This window comes from Heloderma suspectum, chromosome 7 (assembly GCF_057233095.1).
Source record: "Heloderma suspectum isolate Gila_16-S chromosome 7, 16-S_ref, whole genome shotgun sequence".
In the NCBI taxonomy this organism is placed as follows: domain Eukaryota; kingdom Metazoa; phylum Chordata; class Lepidosauria; order Squamata; family Helodermatidae; genus Heloderma; species Heloderma suspectum.
The window spans coordinates 26,140,547-26,156,003 of NC_139464.1; the positions used below are offsets into that span (position 1 = coordinate 26,140,547).

General features: G+C 46.6%; 1 protein-coding gene and 1 long non-coding RNA gene across 2 annotated transcripts in view; one reads left to right on the forward strand and one right to left on the reverse strand.

The window, feature by feature from the left end:
- The first annotated feature begins 2,147 nt into the window (after positions 1–2,147).
- Positions 2,148–7,764, forward strand: LOC146339434 (uncharacterized). Its single transcript, XR_014784562.1, has 3 exons — positions 2,148–2,336; positions 4,195–4,624; positions 6,595–7,764. It is a non-coding gene; the product is annotated as an uncharacterized LOC146339434 (long non-coding RNA).
- The window catches only part of IQSEC3 (IQ motif and Sec7 domain ArfGEF 3), a 224,071-nt gene continuing 213,300 nt past the window's right edge, over positions 4,687–15,457 (reverse strand). Inside the window, exons 10-14 of the mRNA XM_084811717.1 lie at positions 13,679–13,778; positions 12,390–12,596; positions 8,320–8,412; positions 7,692–7,732; positions 4,687–5,312 (exon numbers count right to left, since the gene is read on the reverse strand). Of these exons, the coding sequence (XP_084667843.1) occupies positions 4,875–5,312; positions 7,692–7,732; positions 8,320–8,412; positions 12,390–12,596; positions 13,679–13,778 (879 nt within the window). The 3' untranslated portion in view covers positions 4,687–4,874. The remainder of the gene's footprint in view (positions 5,313–7,691; positions 7,733–8,319; positions 8,413–12,389; positions 12,597–13,678; positions 13,779–15,457) is intronic.

Here is a 15,457-nt window from a genome sequence, read left to right on the forward strand (position 1 = left end):
TAGCCTTAAATACTCGGGCTGTGCATGAAACCCCCACTCCGCTTCGGATGCTGCTTCAGATCTTCCAAAGAAGAAGTTGATACGTTTTGGAGACAGCCTGTCTGGGCTGCTCAGGAAGAGCTCTGAATATACAAGGTGGACTGAGGCACCTCATAGGTGACCTGCTTTGGTTCAGGGCGCCTTGGTACTGTTCTGATCTGCTTCGTAGCAAGATGAGGCACCTCTGAATCAGCCTGCTTTGCCTTGATATTTGGGCTTCGGACTGAAGCGGTGCACAGCCCTATTAAATACTTAAAGCGTATTTAAATACTTAAATACTCCACATGTTTATTCATAATTCTTAGGATCATGAGCACTGACATTATGGCTCCAGTCCTCCAAACTCAAATAGTTACCAAGTTCCAGTCATTGTGAACTGCCTTATAAGTTATTAGGGTTCACAATCACAGGAACTCCGTAAGCACATTCAGCTGAATACGCTTACAGACTCCTCTTCAGACCTTCATGCTCAACACACAAAGGTCTAGACAGAAGCTGGGCAGATGGACACATTGGGAGCAGGGCTTCTGTGCATGCCCATGTCCTCCTACCCAGTTTAGCCCTACAGACAAGCAGGAGGGCTCTAGTGTCCTAGCATTCCATGAAGAAAAGATTCCTAGCATTGCAGAGATGTTAACTGCAGACCCTTGTAAATGGAGGCAATAAATGGTCTACAAATGTGTGAATAATAATGATGATAGAACAGCCGGAATGGAGACTATTTTCAGGAGAGGGGATTGGGAAGGTACTCACCCAGCTCAGAAATCCCCTAGCCTTGGCTCCTAACCTTTGCCTTGGCTCGTAATCTTCGGTACCAGCTCTCTCACCAGTCAGTTTCCTCCTCCCATCCTTTCCCATCCTTATGAACTTGGCACAGCAGAGAACAAAGGAAAACAGCATCTAAGGCTAAAGCCAAAGTCTGCTTCAAACTTGTTCCAGCATTCTAAGCTGTTCCTGCAGATGTAAACTGCCACAAGTGACGTCCTTTGGTCATCAAGGAGGAAATATATATATATATATATATATATATATATACACACACACACACACACACACACACACACACTACAATTCCCAGGATCCCCTTGAACCCTGGAGGATTTGAGCATGCTCAGAAACCTTCATTGCAAAGAGCTAGAAACGTGACTTTTGGAAATGCTTTCCCCTTCTTCCTCCTCCCTGCCACCTGAAACTTTTCTGCTTGGGAAAGGGAGGGTGACACAAAACTTGCAGATAGGGCTGGTGATGATGGAGGAGCTCCCCTAGATGGAGGAGCTCCCCCTTGGGTCTTTCCTAGCTTTGGAGAATTCTCAGGACAAGCCTGAGTTTTTTTCTGAGAATTCTCCAAAAAGGCTCAGAAAGATCCAAGCCATTCACTCATCTTAATAAATATAGTGCCAAGCGATCAGTTAAGCGAAGTGCCACAAGCTGGGATAGGAGAGAAAGAGTCCAGATTTGAGGCTCTGATATACAGGCATTCTTGAGCCCCAACACCTTTTATGTTAGAAATCAAGCAGAATGAGGGAGAGAAGAGATCACCATCTCAGGCAAAACAACTTCCCATGATGAATACTTCCACATAATCCTAAATCTATTATTAATCACCCTGATCTCTCACTCTTCTAGGAACTTATACACTCCCATAAATATTTCATCTATAAAACAATTGTTTCATCAAACACTTTAAGGTTTCTGTTGCCACTTTGTGTTAAATGTCAAGTAAAATCTAATTTATTTATCTAAACACACCCATCCATGCATGCTTTAACTAATGCACTGTGCAGAAACATGTCGTGTGCCTTCCAGAAAAGCAGAAGATGCCAAAAAGAGAAACTGCCAGTGATTCCTAGAGCTCTCTCAACAGAGCCAGGTACAGACGTGGGGCCTAAAATGGCAAATTCTGCCCCTCTTGGCAAAGTGCTTGCCATGAGGGGAGAGAGATTAGATTGCACATCGCCTCCAGTTTTGCCCTGTCTACATGCCCACCCACACCCCGCAAAAAACATCTGAAACTGTGGGGGGGGGGGTGTTTCACAGTGTGTATGAGTGTGTGTGCTTCCACGCACATGTATGAAATGTGTTGCAAGCTTCTCTACCCCAACCCCTGCCCCCTTTTGGTGATCAAAGCTGTACACTGGCCATTTTAAAGATGCTCTAAACACTCAGTGAGACACAAAAACCGATATGGAAAACCTTGCCTTATTCCCTGGGCCTTGCTCATGTGCCTAATGTCCTGCTGAAACAAAGGCCAACACAAAGGCCCAGAATGGCAGAGGTGCCGCTATTAACCACCTGAGGTAAGGGGTGCTCCTAGCGCTACCCATCAAAAGACATTGTGCAGCTATTGTGTCTTTCCCTCCTCGATGGATTTTCTGTGAGGAAAAAAAAAGGCAGAAGAAGCAGTGGAGGACAGTGGGAGGGTTATAAATGGAAGATGACAACGATTAGATCCCCCATACAATTCCATGAATGAGGCAATAGGATTCCACAATAAAAACGTCATCTGGAAACACTTCAAGACTCCCTGCATCTATCTCAGTGCTAGCTGATGTGATAAATCTACACCAGTGCCTCTCCACCATAGCAGGCCCTGGGCAGGCCAGTGCAAGGCAATAAGGGTGTTGCTTCAACACCAGCTGACTCCTGTGTCTCTGCCTCACATGAAAAGCAAAAAGCCCTCTCTCTCTCTCTCTCTCTCTCACACACACACACACACACACACACACCCCACACACTTCTTTAAAATAAACAAATAAGGGACTTAAAACTTCTGCTGCCCTATTTCCAAATACTGTAGTTGATCTTCTTAGGCCTCATGGGGAGATAGGGTGAGCAAGAGCAAAGCCCTTAAGCTAATTAATACTGTTCCTCCCTCATGCATGGGGAAGATAGATTTTTTCTCTAAAAATACAGCCATAGTCCATTTTAATACCATCGCTCTGCACATCAGCATCTCTGATAAGACCGAGGAGCTGAGCACTGCTTGCATCTCCTCCTCGAAGGCCCCACCCACCCGGCCATTTTGGGGCTATGTTGAAGAGAAAGAAGGAAGGAAACAGGAAGTGAGGAGGAATCAGCCTGGCGTGTTATGGGCTTGTGCTTACACAATTGGTTACACTCAGGCAACAACCCCTTAATTCACTTCAATATATCTCATTTCCTTGTGTTCATAAAAGCAAAAAATAAAAAATTAGATAACGAGGTGCTTGTTGCCTCCCTTAGCTTTCATCTTGACAAAGAACATTTCATTTCATCCTCTTGCAAATGCTAAGGTCAGAAATTCAACTTGACCCAAGGTGGTTTGTTTCCATGCCTATGTAAACATATGTTGCTGACTCCAGACAATGTCTCTAAATCAACCTCTGAGAAACTATTTAGTACAACCAGCTTAGAATGTAAAGAGGGAGGCCGTAGGGAATGTGAATGCAGAGAAGAGAGCCTGGACCTCATTTTAATATGTGTACACTCCTGGCAGCCCAAAGTTTATTTGGGGTCCCAAAAATTGTTTGTGCATGAAAGATTCAGGTTCTGTGTGAAGGAAGCAGAAGTGTTAGCCAAGGGGATAACGGAGGGAGTTTCCAAGGGCTGGGAACATCCTCCCTTTTGTCAAATCGAGCCCAATTCTGTTTGGTGAGCTGTCTTGTGGGCCCGGGACAGGCTGATCAGCAGGGCAGAAATAAAAGTAGATAACTAAGGATGCAATCCTAGGCATGTTTAAACAGAGAAAAGTCCTACAACTCCAAGCATTCCTCAGCCAGCCATGGCTGGCTGGGAAATGCTGGGAGTTGTAGGACTTCTTTCTGTTTAAACATGCCTAGGATTGCACTCTAAATTAAAAATACAAGAAAGGGATACACTTTCTGTATTGTCATTTAAGTAAGTGGCCATGCCAGGAAGATTTCTAGATCCAATCTCTACCTTTACCCCAACTTCCCCAGAATGGGCTGGTTCTTCTGTTAGTGGGCAGGATCTAAACACATTCAACCACAAAGGTGTGTATTTACAAGTAGTGCATTTCTGCTGGTGTCCAGCAAAGCTTTCTCATTACAGTGCAGAAGATTTTTGATGCCCAAAGTGAGGCTTGTCTTTGTGTTCAACTGCAGCACGGGGTGGAGAGGAGCGCTCTCCGTCTTCTGCGTTCTCTTTCTCTCCCAGGCAGCTTGCTGTGAGAGAACATGGCGCTCCAAAAGGCAATGAGAAGAAAGCGAGCGTGATGGAGGGGCACACGTTTCTGGCTCCAACTTAGCAAGCTGTATCGGTGGCGGCAAGGGCTCCTTTTCCCCAACAAGGTGGACTGCCAAAGTCAATGCCCCCGAAAGGTAAGTCAAGTCTGTTTTGGTCAGAAACCTGTGAAATTTGGTAATGGTGAGAAAACAGGGAAGCTTCAGAGCTAAAGAAAGAGAGACCGAAAGAGAGGGCACTGAAGACAGAAAGCCAAGGAAGCCGAGGACGGTCAAGCTCATCAGAAGCAGGGCAGCAGAACACTACTGTGCATGTCAGGAGGAAGGAAGGTGCATCTGTGCAGCTAAAAGGGTGGAAGGTTGGGCAAGAATCGTCTTCCGAAGCTCTCAGCCAGTTTCCGCAGGTGAGGCTCCTCACAAATGGAATCATTTCTGGAGAGGTGATAAGGAGTTAGGTATGCTCGTTGCACATGCTATACATTTATTATTATTTTTTTTGGCTAGGTTTTTGCCTTTCTCTCCCTCTCTCACTCCTTCCCTCTCCTTTTTGTTTAGTTTTACTAAAAAATAAATCACAAACTAGATTTTTCTTTGAAGGCAGAAAAGGGTCCCGGGGTGAGTCTGTGCTGTGTTTGGCCAGTGCTGGTGGGGCTGCTACACTAGACTGCGTGAGCCGCTGGAGTATCTGCGCCTCTGGAGCAGGGAGCTGGGGGGACAGGTCTGATGTGGGTGGTTGTAGGGGGGCGGCGGAGGCGGAAGCGGGGGCTGATGGATGATTTTCACCGGGGTCCCTTGGAGCCCACTGCCTAGCCTGTGCAAGGGCGTGGAGCTGCAGGAGTCAGAGGACACGTAGCGCGTCAGAGTCTGGTTGAGGGCCGGCTCCATACGAGCGAGGCACGGCTTGTCCAAGACTATCACTTTGACAATCTGCTGGCACTGTACAAGGGTCCCTGCCGAGGCAGGGTAAGAGGGCACCAATGCTGTCTCCAGCCTCTCCCGCGGCATATTAGGAAGCGTGCTGGGCTGCATTCCACTCTCGAGCCCCGGGACAGAGTTGTGCTGGTACGTTTGAAGCCTGTTGTGAATTGACACCTAGTTTAGAAACAGTCAAAGAAGCATCAAATGTTACAAGACTTCTTCCCAGCTGCTACTGCGGGCTGCCCTTCACCCGACCACCCTCCATCCACCATTCGTCCCCATAAGCCACGGCCCACCGTTGACATCACCCTGTAAATCTTCACCTCCCCAACCCCCACCAAAAGACTTCTCCTGCCAAACAGCTTTCCCCACCACTCCCACAGGCACTGCCCCTGAACGTTCCTTCTAGACATAAAAAGAAGCCCATTTTAGCAAAGGCAGCAATGCTGTTTCCACATACAGCACAACCTCAACTATCCAGATCAAGCAAATGCAGCCAGATAGTGGCACTTAGGGCAGGGCAGAGAGACATTTTAATTTGACAAGATGTAGGCAGCTGATGGCCTGGGCCCACTGCCCCTCACACTGACAAGACCAGCTTTATTGTTTGGGTTGTTCTTTCCAGTTAGCCCCCCCCCCCCCCGTTGTCTTTTACTTAGAAGGAAAGCAATTGGGAGATAAAGACTTTCTTATTTCTTGCTTTACAGTTATACAATTCCCTTTTCAATGGAGCTGTGCTCTATGACTGGCGCTCCAAGGAATCCACAGGCCAACAAGGGGGGGGGGGATAATTGAGGTTGCACAGCTTTGCGGGGAGGGGGAAATGAGTTTTGCTGAAGCTCAAAGAAAGACTCGAGCTCTTCCCAGCTCCTGTCTTTCTGAGCAGGAAGGTGCGCGCATGACTCACTAATCTGTTTACAAAAGGAGAAAATTAAAAAGGAAAAAAAAAACTCAAACAGAAATCTGACATATTTCAGCAAACTTGCAGCTCGCTCTGATCCACTTGATGGTTTGCAAGTGAAAGGAAATGATTTTACATACACCAAAAAAGGAAAAGAAAAAAGGACCCATCCAGCTTGTACAATGATAAAAAAATAATCTGATGAAATGGTGGCAGATCAGGTAATCTCAGAGAAAATAGAGATGCTTGCATCTGCTGAGGAGGGAGAGGGGAGGAAGAAGGGCATGAAGTGTCTTCAATGAGAAAGTTCAGAGGGTTTCCCAATCTCAGATAGAAAACAGAAACTAAGATGGAATGGAGTTCATTATGGAAGGGGGGATAATCTTGGGGACAATGGACAAAACTCCTATAAACAAAGAGTTTCAGAAGGGTGTGGGGCTGGGGCTGGGGCTGGGCAGAGGAGAGTAGGGGGGAATGGAAAGAGAAGGGTCTCTTCCATGGAGGACTAATGACAGATGTGGGGTCCTGTCTCCTTGATTCCGGAATTCCCTCCAGGCACAGCTATTTGTGAACTGCCTCCTCAGAATTCTACATCCCTGAAGTGAAAAAAAATCCCTTCATGAAGAAATGCCTGCGCAGGCCCAGAAGGTGTGGATGAATGAGGCCAAGGAAATGCCTATCCATCCTCCCCGTTAGCAGGGAGGTAGTCAGGATAATGAGTTCACTTTTACAAAGCCAGTTCATCATGGGCAAGGACTGAGGAACAAGCATGCTTGTGGTGGGTGGACTTCCTCACAGGCTGTGGAACAAAAAGCTGCAGAGGACAGCGGCAATCGAGAAAAGAGGTGATGGAGGACCTGGGCGCCAGTCTTGGAATGGAGTTTGTTTGAGAAAATGGATGTTGGTGGAGAACTGCTGCTCTTGACCCCATGGGAAGCAACACCTGCAGGGAGATGGACATGGGAGGTATCTGTTGGGTGAAAGAGGCTTTTGGGAAAGGTCAAAGCCAGGGCAAATGGAGTATTCTGGAGGTCTCTCCCAGATGAGAGTTTTCTCAGTGAGCTGGGATCCACAGAGGGACTCTTCCAAGGGAGTCGTCTCCCAAATAAAGACAGGCCATAAAATTCCCCCAACAACCCTCCCCACATTGGGAAATGTTTGGCCTAAGCTCCCAACCCAGGAAGAGTCCCAATGAATATGTTCAAAGCCTTGACAGAGGTACCAGTGTCTAGGGCGGAAAAGCCTATGAGGGGAGAGATCATAGCGGTGAGTTTTAGCAAGGGGTTCTGCAATGGTGGTGATCTGCCCAGGAAGCTCATCTCAGCTGCGTCTCTGATTTCTCCTGAAAGTGTGTTGGGGTAGGGATGAGGAAGGAGCAGGTTAGTCTCCAGAGTTCGGGCGCTCGCTCCATGAAGGATGTGTTAACAGTTATAGAAACGGCTTGAAAAAAATGCTTTGAAGTTTAATCTGGATTTGAAAGTTGTATTACCCATCCTAGCAGTAACTTTTTATTGTATCTCTGGAAATTGGTAAAATTGTCAGTCTGGCTGGGGAGGCATTGATTAAAACCTGAGAAAAGAAACAACAGAGAATGTAAGAAGAGCTGAACTGAGGGAGAATTACTTACCTCAGCTGCTGTGCATTCTACTTACCTCCACTGTGTTATCCGGGACCTTCTCTCCCAAATCTTTGCCTTTGAAAATAAAACAGACCCTTTCCTCAGTGAAGAAATACATGCTTTCTGTCAGAGCTTTCTGAAGGTTTCAGACATGGAAAGCTGCAGGGTGTGGGGAAGGGTGTGGCAGGGGTTAGATTGAAAGTATGACCCCATGGAATATGTTCTTTGGAAAATACAAGAACTCTTTAACAACAACAACAGAAGTACCCAGCAGGTTCTGCTTTGGAATGTTTCAAGGATTGATTCTATAGGATTACTCCTCAAAGTGACTGAAGGCATTTATCCCTTGTTGTTCCTACTACCCAACTCTCCTACACCAATGGAGGTTTGTTTCCCCTGAACACACACCTTTAGCCCCATGCTGAGGGCGGGGGATTATGGGGGAGAAAGTGGCACGATGGGAAAGTTTAACCTCCCCTACCCAGCCATGATGGTCCTGGTTCAGATCGGCGCCTGCACTTTTACAGTAAAATAAAAAAGGGAGAATCAACTCCATGCTATGCATTTAACATAGCATGCAGTTTAGCCCCCCCCCCCCTCCAGTGTAATAGAATTAACTAAGCTTCTGGGTAGGAAGCGAAGAACCCAGGGAAACCTCTAACCTGTTGGAGATCCTTGCTTGGACTGCATTTCCATCTGAGCCCCATTGCTCCTTAAGGACAGATTCCTTGCCCCATGTTGCTTCTCCAGCTCCCCTGGGATATAGGATGGGAAAAAATGTAAGAGAATGGAGAGGCTGAGAGAGAACTAAAGAAAGTACATCAACAGAAGAGATAGAAAGGAGGATACAGAAGTAAGGCAGAAGAGACAGATGCAACAGAGGACAGTCAGAGAAACAGTGGTCAGAGAACGCATATCTTGAGCATGCATGGACACTCTGTCTCACACACACACATGCACTAGCACACACAAACACACATCCTATGTAATTTGGGCCATGGTATCCACATTCTATGCCAAGGAAATACCAATTCTGCTGCAGCCTGTATAAATGATCCACAGTAAGCACATTCAGATACATTTGCTTGACCCGAAGTATTTATCCTAGGCTGTGTTTCCACAACAAAGGAAGGAGAAGCTAATGGAGGAGTATCAGATTTTCAAAAAGGAATCAGCTTAGCTGTGAGCAGGGTTCCATGAGCAGATTCTCCGGACGAGTAAAAATCGCTTCACAGAACATACTCCCTGGTGGGGGTTGGAGTGAACATCATCTGACTGGCAGGGGCTGCTCAACCAATAAGAGAGGTTTCCCCCCCTCTCTCCCCCCTTCTCCTTTCCCCTGAAAGTCCAGATGCACCTGCATTTCAGGAGCAAGCCTCATTAGAGGCACAATGGGAGTTACTTCCGAGCAGATACATGTCTGTTTGTGCTGGGAAAGAGCCCCCATTTTAACCCACAGGACCTCACTGGCCACAATAGGAGTTACTTCTGAGGAGACAGTAATGGGTTCGTTGTAGGAAAGACAGCAGTAAACACAAAGACAGAAACCAGCCCCCATTGTAACCCGCACAATCTCTATAACGAAGCTGTGAAGTAGTTACTTCCTAAGGCAATTCATCGGAGCCTTAAGATTGCGCTTGATTGCTTAATTGTAGGGATGTGTGAAATCACTTACCTGTTTCGTAAGTGGCATCCGCAGTGGGGGGGGAGGCGCTCTGCCCCTCCCCCCGGAATCCTCCCCGGCCGGCTCCACTCCACAGCAACTCCACGGAGCCGCCAGCCGGGTGCATCCGCATTTGCATCCCCACTCTTTGCTGTGATAGGTTATGTAAATATTTATGTAGCCTATCACGGCTCAGCGAAGGTTGAAATGCCTCTTCTAAGTCTCAGTTACTGGCAGTAAGAGCTTTAAATTACAATATGTTAGATTATATTTATTTTGGCCCTACCCCTTTTCCTTTGACTCTGCCCCTTTTGTCTTCGGCCCAACCCACCACTGGCATGCAGCCCCTGAAAGCTTCTCCAAAATGGAATTCAGGCCGAAAGAGATTCTACACCCCTGATGTAGAAGAAACCTGTAAGATTTTGTCCACCTGGGCAAGATAGATGGAGATACGTTGTTTCCAGATGGAGGGCTCCTAGTGCTACCAGTAAAAAGGCCTTACATGGCTTGGGACCACAGTACCTGATGGAACCCCTCTCCTGGCATGAACCAACCCATACACTACGATCTGCATCCAAGGCCCTCCACTGAGTGCCTTCTCCGATGGAGGCTTTGAGGGCGGCAACAAGGGAGAGGCCTGCCTGGTGCCAACATTGTCATCTTTTTGGCACCAGGTTAAAACTGCCCTCTTCTCTCAGGCATTTGGCAGCATATAACGACTCTTTTTGATCAGGTCCTGGTAGGGATGTACGAAAGTCCCCTTACCTGGCTCCGCCGGGTTCCACTGGGGGGGGGAGGCGCCCCATCCCTCCCCCCGGAATCCTCGCTTGGGGGAGAGGCACTCTGTGCCTCCCCCCCCCCCGTAATCCTGGCCGGCCGGCTCTGCTCCGCGGGGATTCTGCGGAGCCACCGGCCGGCTCCACAAGCAGCCAGACATCCGGCCGCTGGCTAGCAGGGATGCAAATGGCGGCGGCCATAGCTGCCGCCATTTGTGTCCCTGTAGTCAGCCATGACAGGCTACATAAAGACTTATGTAGCCTATCACGTCTGGCTTAAAAAAAAACAAAAAAACCGCATGTACACAAATGGCGGCGGCTATGGCCGCCGCCATTTGCGTTCCTTATTTTTGGCTGTCTTAGTCTACGTAAATATTTACGTAGACTAAGACAGCAAAAATAAGGAACGCAAATGGCGGCGGCCATATCCGCCGCCATTTGCGTACACTTTTGGGTGTTTTTTTTTTAAAAGCCAGACGTGATAGGCTACATAAGTCTTTACGTAGCCTATCACGTCTTGTAAAAAAAAAAAACCCCAAAGCAACAAAACTGCAAATGGCAGTGGCAGCCGGTCGAAAGACCAGCTGCCGCCGCCGCCAGAGCCACCGCCGCCCGGAAGATCCACCCCAGGTAAGTCTCGTTCCGGGGGGGGATCCGCGGGGGGGCGGGGGGGCAGGCTGTTCTGCCACAGATTTCGGGGGGCTGAATGCACTGGCATTCGGCCTCACTGAGATCTGTGGTGGAATTCTCTGCCATCCCTAGGTCCTGGATTGTCTCTGGCTGATTCTTTTAAATGGCTTTAGACACATGTTGTTGTTGTTGTTTATGCTATCTGTTGTCAGGGGGCCCTAGCCGGCCTCTTTCAGTCTACTCCAGTAGCCAACTCCAGACACAGACAAAGGATTCTTTTCAAGGCTTTATTTCTTTTACAACTTAATAACTCTATCACCAGCGACTAAGCTATGAACAGCAGAGTAATCTATGTCCCGGGTTGGAAACAGTTGGTCCCCGTTTGAACGAGAATCACTTGCAGACCCTGAACTTATGGACTAGGGAGAGTCCCTCCCCCTTTCCCTTGGGTCCTCTGGACGCGACCGTTGCTTGCGCGCCAAATGGGTGCTACGCCTCTTTTCCGCGCCCTCCATAGCTCATCGCTCTTTGCGTCTGCATCGAGCATCCAGCCAGCCCTCCTCCCACGCTTTTTCACACCCAGGACCGCTATCTATCTCTGGAATGCCGGCAGGAGGAATCTCTGCCAGCTGCAGGGCCTGGGAGGGATGAGCGCGCTCCTCTCCCACGGACGGCTGTTCCTCCTCAGAATCAGAACTGCTCTGAGGTTCTATGGGCTCAGTGTCCACCCTGACATCTGTTTTATGTCCTATGTGAATGGTTTTTATACTTTATATAATGTAGTTTAATGGTTTTAAATTTTTGTGAATTGCCCAGAGAGCTTCAGCTATGGGGCGGTATAGAAATATAATAAATGAAATGAATGAAAAAGCACTATGCAGCTATTCCTTCTAACCTTTATAGATTTTTTCTGGTCCCTACATGGTTTCTGGTTTCTGGTTTTCTGGTTTCTACATGGGAGAGCTACAAATGGAAGACTGCGATGTCTGGAGGACCCCCTGTAAAATTCTGTGAACGAGGCAGTGTGATTGCACAACAAAGGCCTCATCTGGAAATATCCTCAATTAGCAGGGAAATTGGAAGCACGTATGTGCATAACTCCTCAAGCTTATTACATTCACATATCAGAATCACGTAGAAAATAATCAGGTTTATACATTCCCTTTCAAATATGTCTTCCCACCAAAAGAAATACAGATCTCCCTCCCTGCACCCAACTGCACAATCAGGAGTGCCATTTGGGGTTGGCAGGGAAGAGGACATGGTGGTTCAGACTTTGCATGGTTCTTCCTTAGGAACATTTATATCCCTGGCAAATTCACTGCTTCTACACTGGTAGTTATTGTTATAAGCAATTCATGGGGCCAAGCATAACACTGTTTGTTAAAAACAACAACAACAACAACAACAACACAGGAGGAATGCCCAATTATCCAGTGTCAATTACATTCCCATAATTATTATGCAGCATAAAAGAGGTTGTTTTTTTAAAAGTCACAAAAATGCTCTTCAATACACCACTGTTTTGGCAATTTAAACTTGAATATATTCAAGAGAAGACCTTAGACCTTGCTGGGAATCTTGCACCCTGATTGAAATCTGAAATGGCACCCCTGTCAACAACAGACACAAAAATACGTGAGACACAGACATATGTACATACAGACAGAATGACTGCAAGGTGTCTGGACCACGCTGGGAGCCTTACATTCAATTCGAATCTGTTCTAGCTCCATAACCTCTGCTATCGACTCCTTTAGGTCTTCCACAAATTTCTGCATTTCCTCTGCACCCAGAGCACAGAAATGGAGTACCTGTTTCTTCTCTGAGCCTGAAACTGGAGTCACCAAGGTGATGCCATGTGGGTAGTCTATGCAAAAGAAGGGGAGGGAACATGAAACAAGTGTTGTGGGTTCCACATATTTAAAAGGTTGAAGTAATCTGAGGAGGAGTCACAGCTGAATGATTCAGCAAGCGCTCTGAGGGCAGAAGGTCCTAGGTTCAATCGCTGGCATCTCCAGTTCAAAGGATCAGGAAGCAACTGAATCAGGTAAATAGACAAATGGGGAAAAACTTCTGCCTGATGAGAACTGCTGAAAGTCAGAGTAGACAATACAGCCCCCACTACCCCCCCAATTCAGCAGCAATTAAAAAAAAATGTCCATAGCAGCTACAGAGCATCAAAATTAACTTGCAAAAAGGGTGAGACTGGGCTTGAGTTATCAATCAACAGATGGTATCTCATCTATATGTGAGGTTCATAAAGACTGCTCGTCTGCTCCCTTTTCTGTTCAAGTTTTATATTAAAAAAATGGGATAGAGTTAGATTATCCTGAATACCTCATCATGGCATGTTCATGCATTATCTTATTAATGTACAAAGGTTATATATCTCATGACTATCATATTTCTGGTGGTTCCTGTGATGCCAGCATATTGATTTTGGATTACTCTCTGGTCGGGTTGTCCTTCACATTTAACTATAACATGGTGAAGTTGGCCATGTTTGGTAGGAAGCCTTGTAAACATAAATGCAATTCAGATGGCACCATTCTGGAGCAAATTTAAATATATGAGATACAGAGGGATTTCAGCCAACAAAACCAGCCATGTATGTCTAATTCTAATTCTAAGGAGTGCCAAGAACAGGGCACCAAGACCCTCTCCAGATATTCTCCATTTCTGTACAATACAGAATGGGAAAATCTTTGGTTGTCTAAGGTATCTTCTGCACAAATACTGCATGGTGCCAAAATATAGGGATTATGGGCAATAGGGTACAAATGAAACCAGTGAAACTGTAACCTGTCCCTTCAAACCATTCTCTCATTAAGCAGTAGGCTAAGCATCTTTCCAATGCAAGGTTTCTCTGGGTTACTGTATGAGAAACCACATGATGGATCTTATCCTCCAGTGTCATCTGGCAAATGACCAAAATAACAACAAACTTACATTCATTCTCAAATAGATGGAACTGCATTCCTAAGAGGCTGACGGACTTGCAAAACGTGTAGGTCGAGGAGCTTTTCTTCTTAGGGCAGAGCTTGAGGATCTGTTAAAGGATGCAGAGAAAGGAAGACAGTGTTTCAGAAGCAGCAGCAGCAGCAAAGGACTCTGGGAAAGAGTGAGGCCCAAATAAATGCAAATCCTTTAGAATGCAATTTGGAGGTGGGAGTGGGGATACCTTATGAGGCCCAGCAAATGCAGCACCAGAATAACTCAGGGAATAACTTAGGGCAATGTCTGCCAGGTGATTTTCCTGCCTTGATTCAAATGCAAGAACCTCTACCTCAGTCTTTCCTGGATCCAATAGCTGGTGCCCCCCTGCAATAGGCTAAAAGCAAACAGACACTACTAAGGCTCATAGTCAGTGCAAATCTTCTGAGATATGGTTCCTGGGCTCACTAGGGATGGCCATCACAGGGAAATCTGGCCCTTTGGGGGCTTGTCAGATTTCCCCAGAGCCCCTGGCTTGACTTGCATTTGTGAGCCAAGACACAAGCTTTTTCCTGAAATCCAAGAACTTAATCAGTTTTTTTTCCTGAAATCACCATTTTCCAGGATCTCCAACATGATACCCATGGGTGCCATTTCCATAAATATGCACAATTTTCAGCTGAAATTTGCACAAATTATGCAAAGTTGCACACTGCATGGCATAATTTGTGCAAGTTTTTTTTATGCACACAAGAAATAATAATTTACAGAAATTCTGCCAGCTGGCCTGACTCGTTGTGCCCAAGTCAGGCCAGTTGGTGGGAGATGGAATGGAGTCTGTGGGGCCAAGCCAATGAAAACTGGTTGAGCTTCACTCCCTCAACTGGATTCCTCCAACATCCTAGGACTCACCTATAAGGCTCTATCAATTCAGTTTAAATTTGGAAGGTGAAGAGAGAACTGAATCATAGAATAGTAGGGATGGAAGGGGCCTATAAGACCATCAAGTCCAAACCCCTGCTCAGTGCAGGAATCTAAGTCAAAGCATCCCTGACAAGTGGCTGTCCAGCTTCATCTTGAATGCCTCCAGTGTGGGAGAGCCCACCACCTCCCTAGGTAGTTGGTTCCATTGTTGTATTGCTCTAAAAGTCAGCAAGTTCTTTCTGATGTTTCTTGAAGAGCGCTATCATATCTCCCCTCAGTCTTGTCTTCTCAAGGCTAAACATGCCCTCATAGGGCTTTGTTTCCAGTCCCCTGATCATCTCATTGCCCTCCTCTGCGCCCTTCCTTTTATCTGTCCTGAATCTCCCACCAATCAGCTGCATGGGATGACCCCAGAGCGTTCTAGTACTATGAGGAAGAAAAATGTCTCCCTATCCACTTTCCCCACACCATGCATACTTTTGTATGCCTCTATCATGTCTCCCCTTACTTGCCTTTTTTTCTGAAACAATCCCAGCTGTTGCAGCCTTCGCTCATAGGGGAGATGCTCCAGCCCCTTGATCATTTCAGTTGCCCTTTTCTGCACTTAGGTGCAGTGACCAGAACTGTACAAAGTATTCCAAGTATGGTCCCACCATAGATTTGTATTAGGGCAGTATGATACTGGCAGTTTCATTTTTGATTCCTTTCCTAGTTATGTCTAACATGGAATTTGATTTTTCCACAGCAGCCACACACTAGGTTTCTCTGTAGTCCACAAAAGCTTATGTGTTGCTAGGCTTGAGTACATGAAGCCTGGCCCTGAATCTATTTCCCAGGGCCCTGGATCTACTTTGCAAAACTCTGAGCATC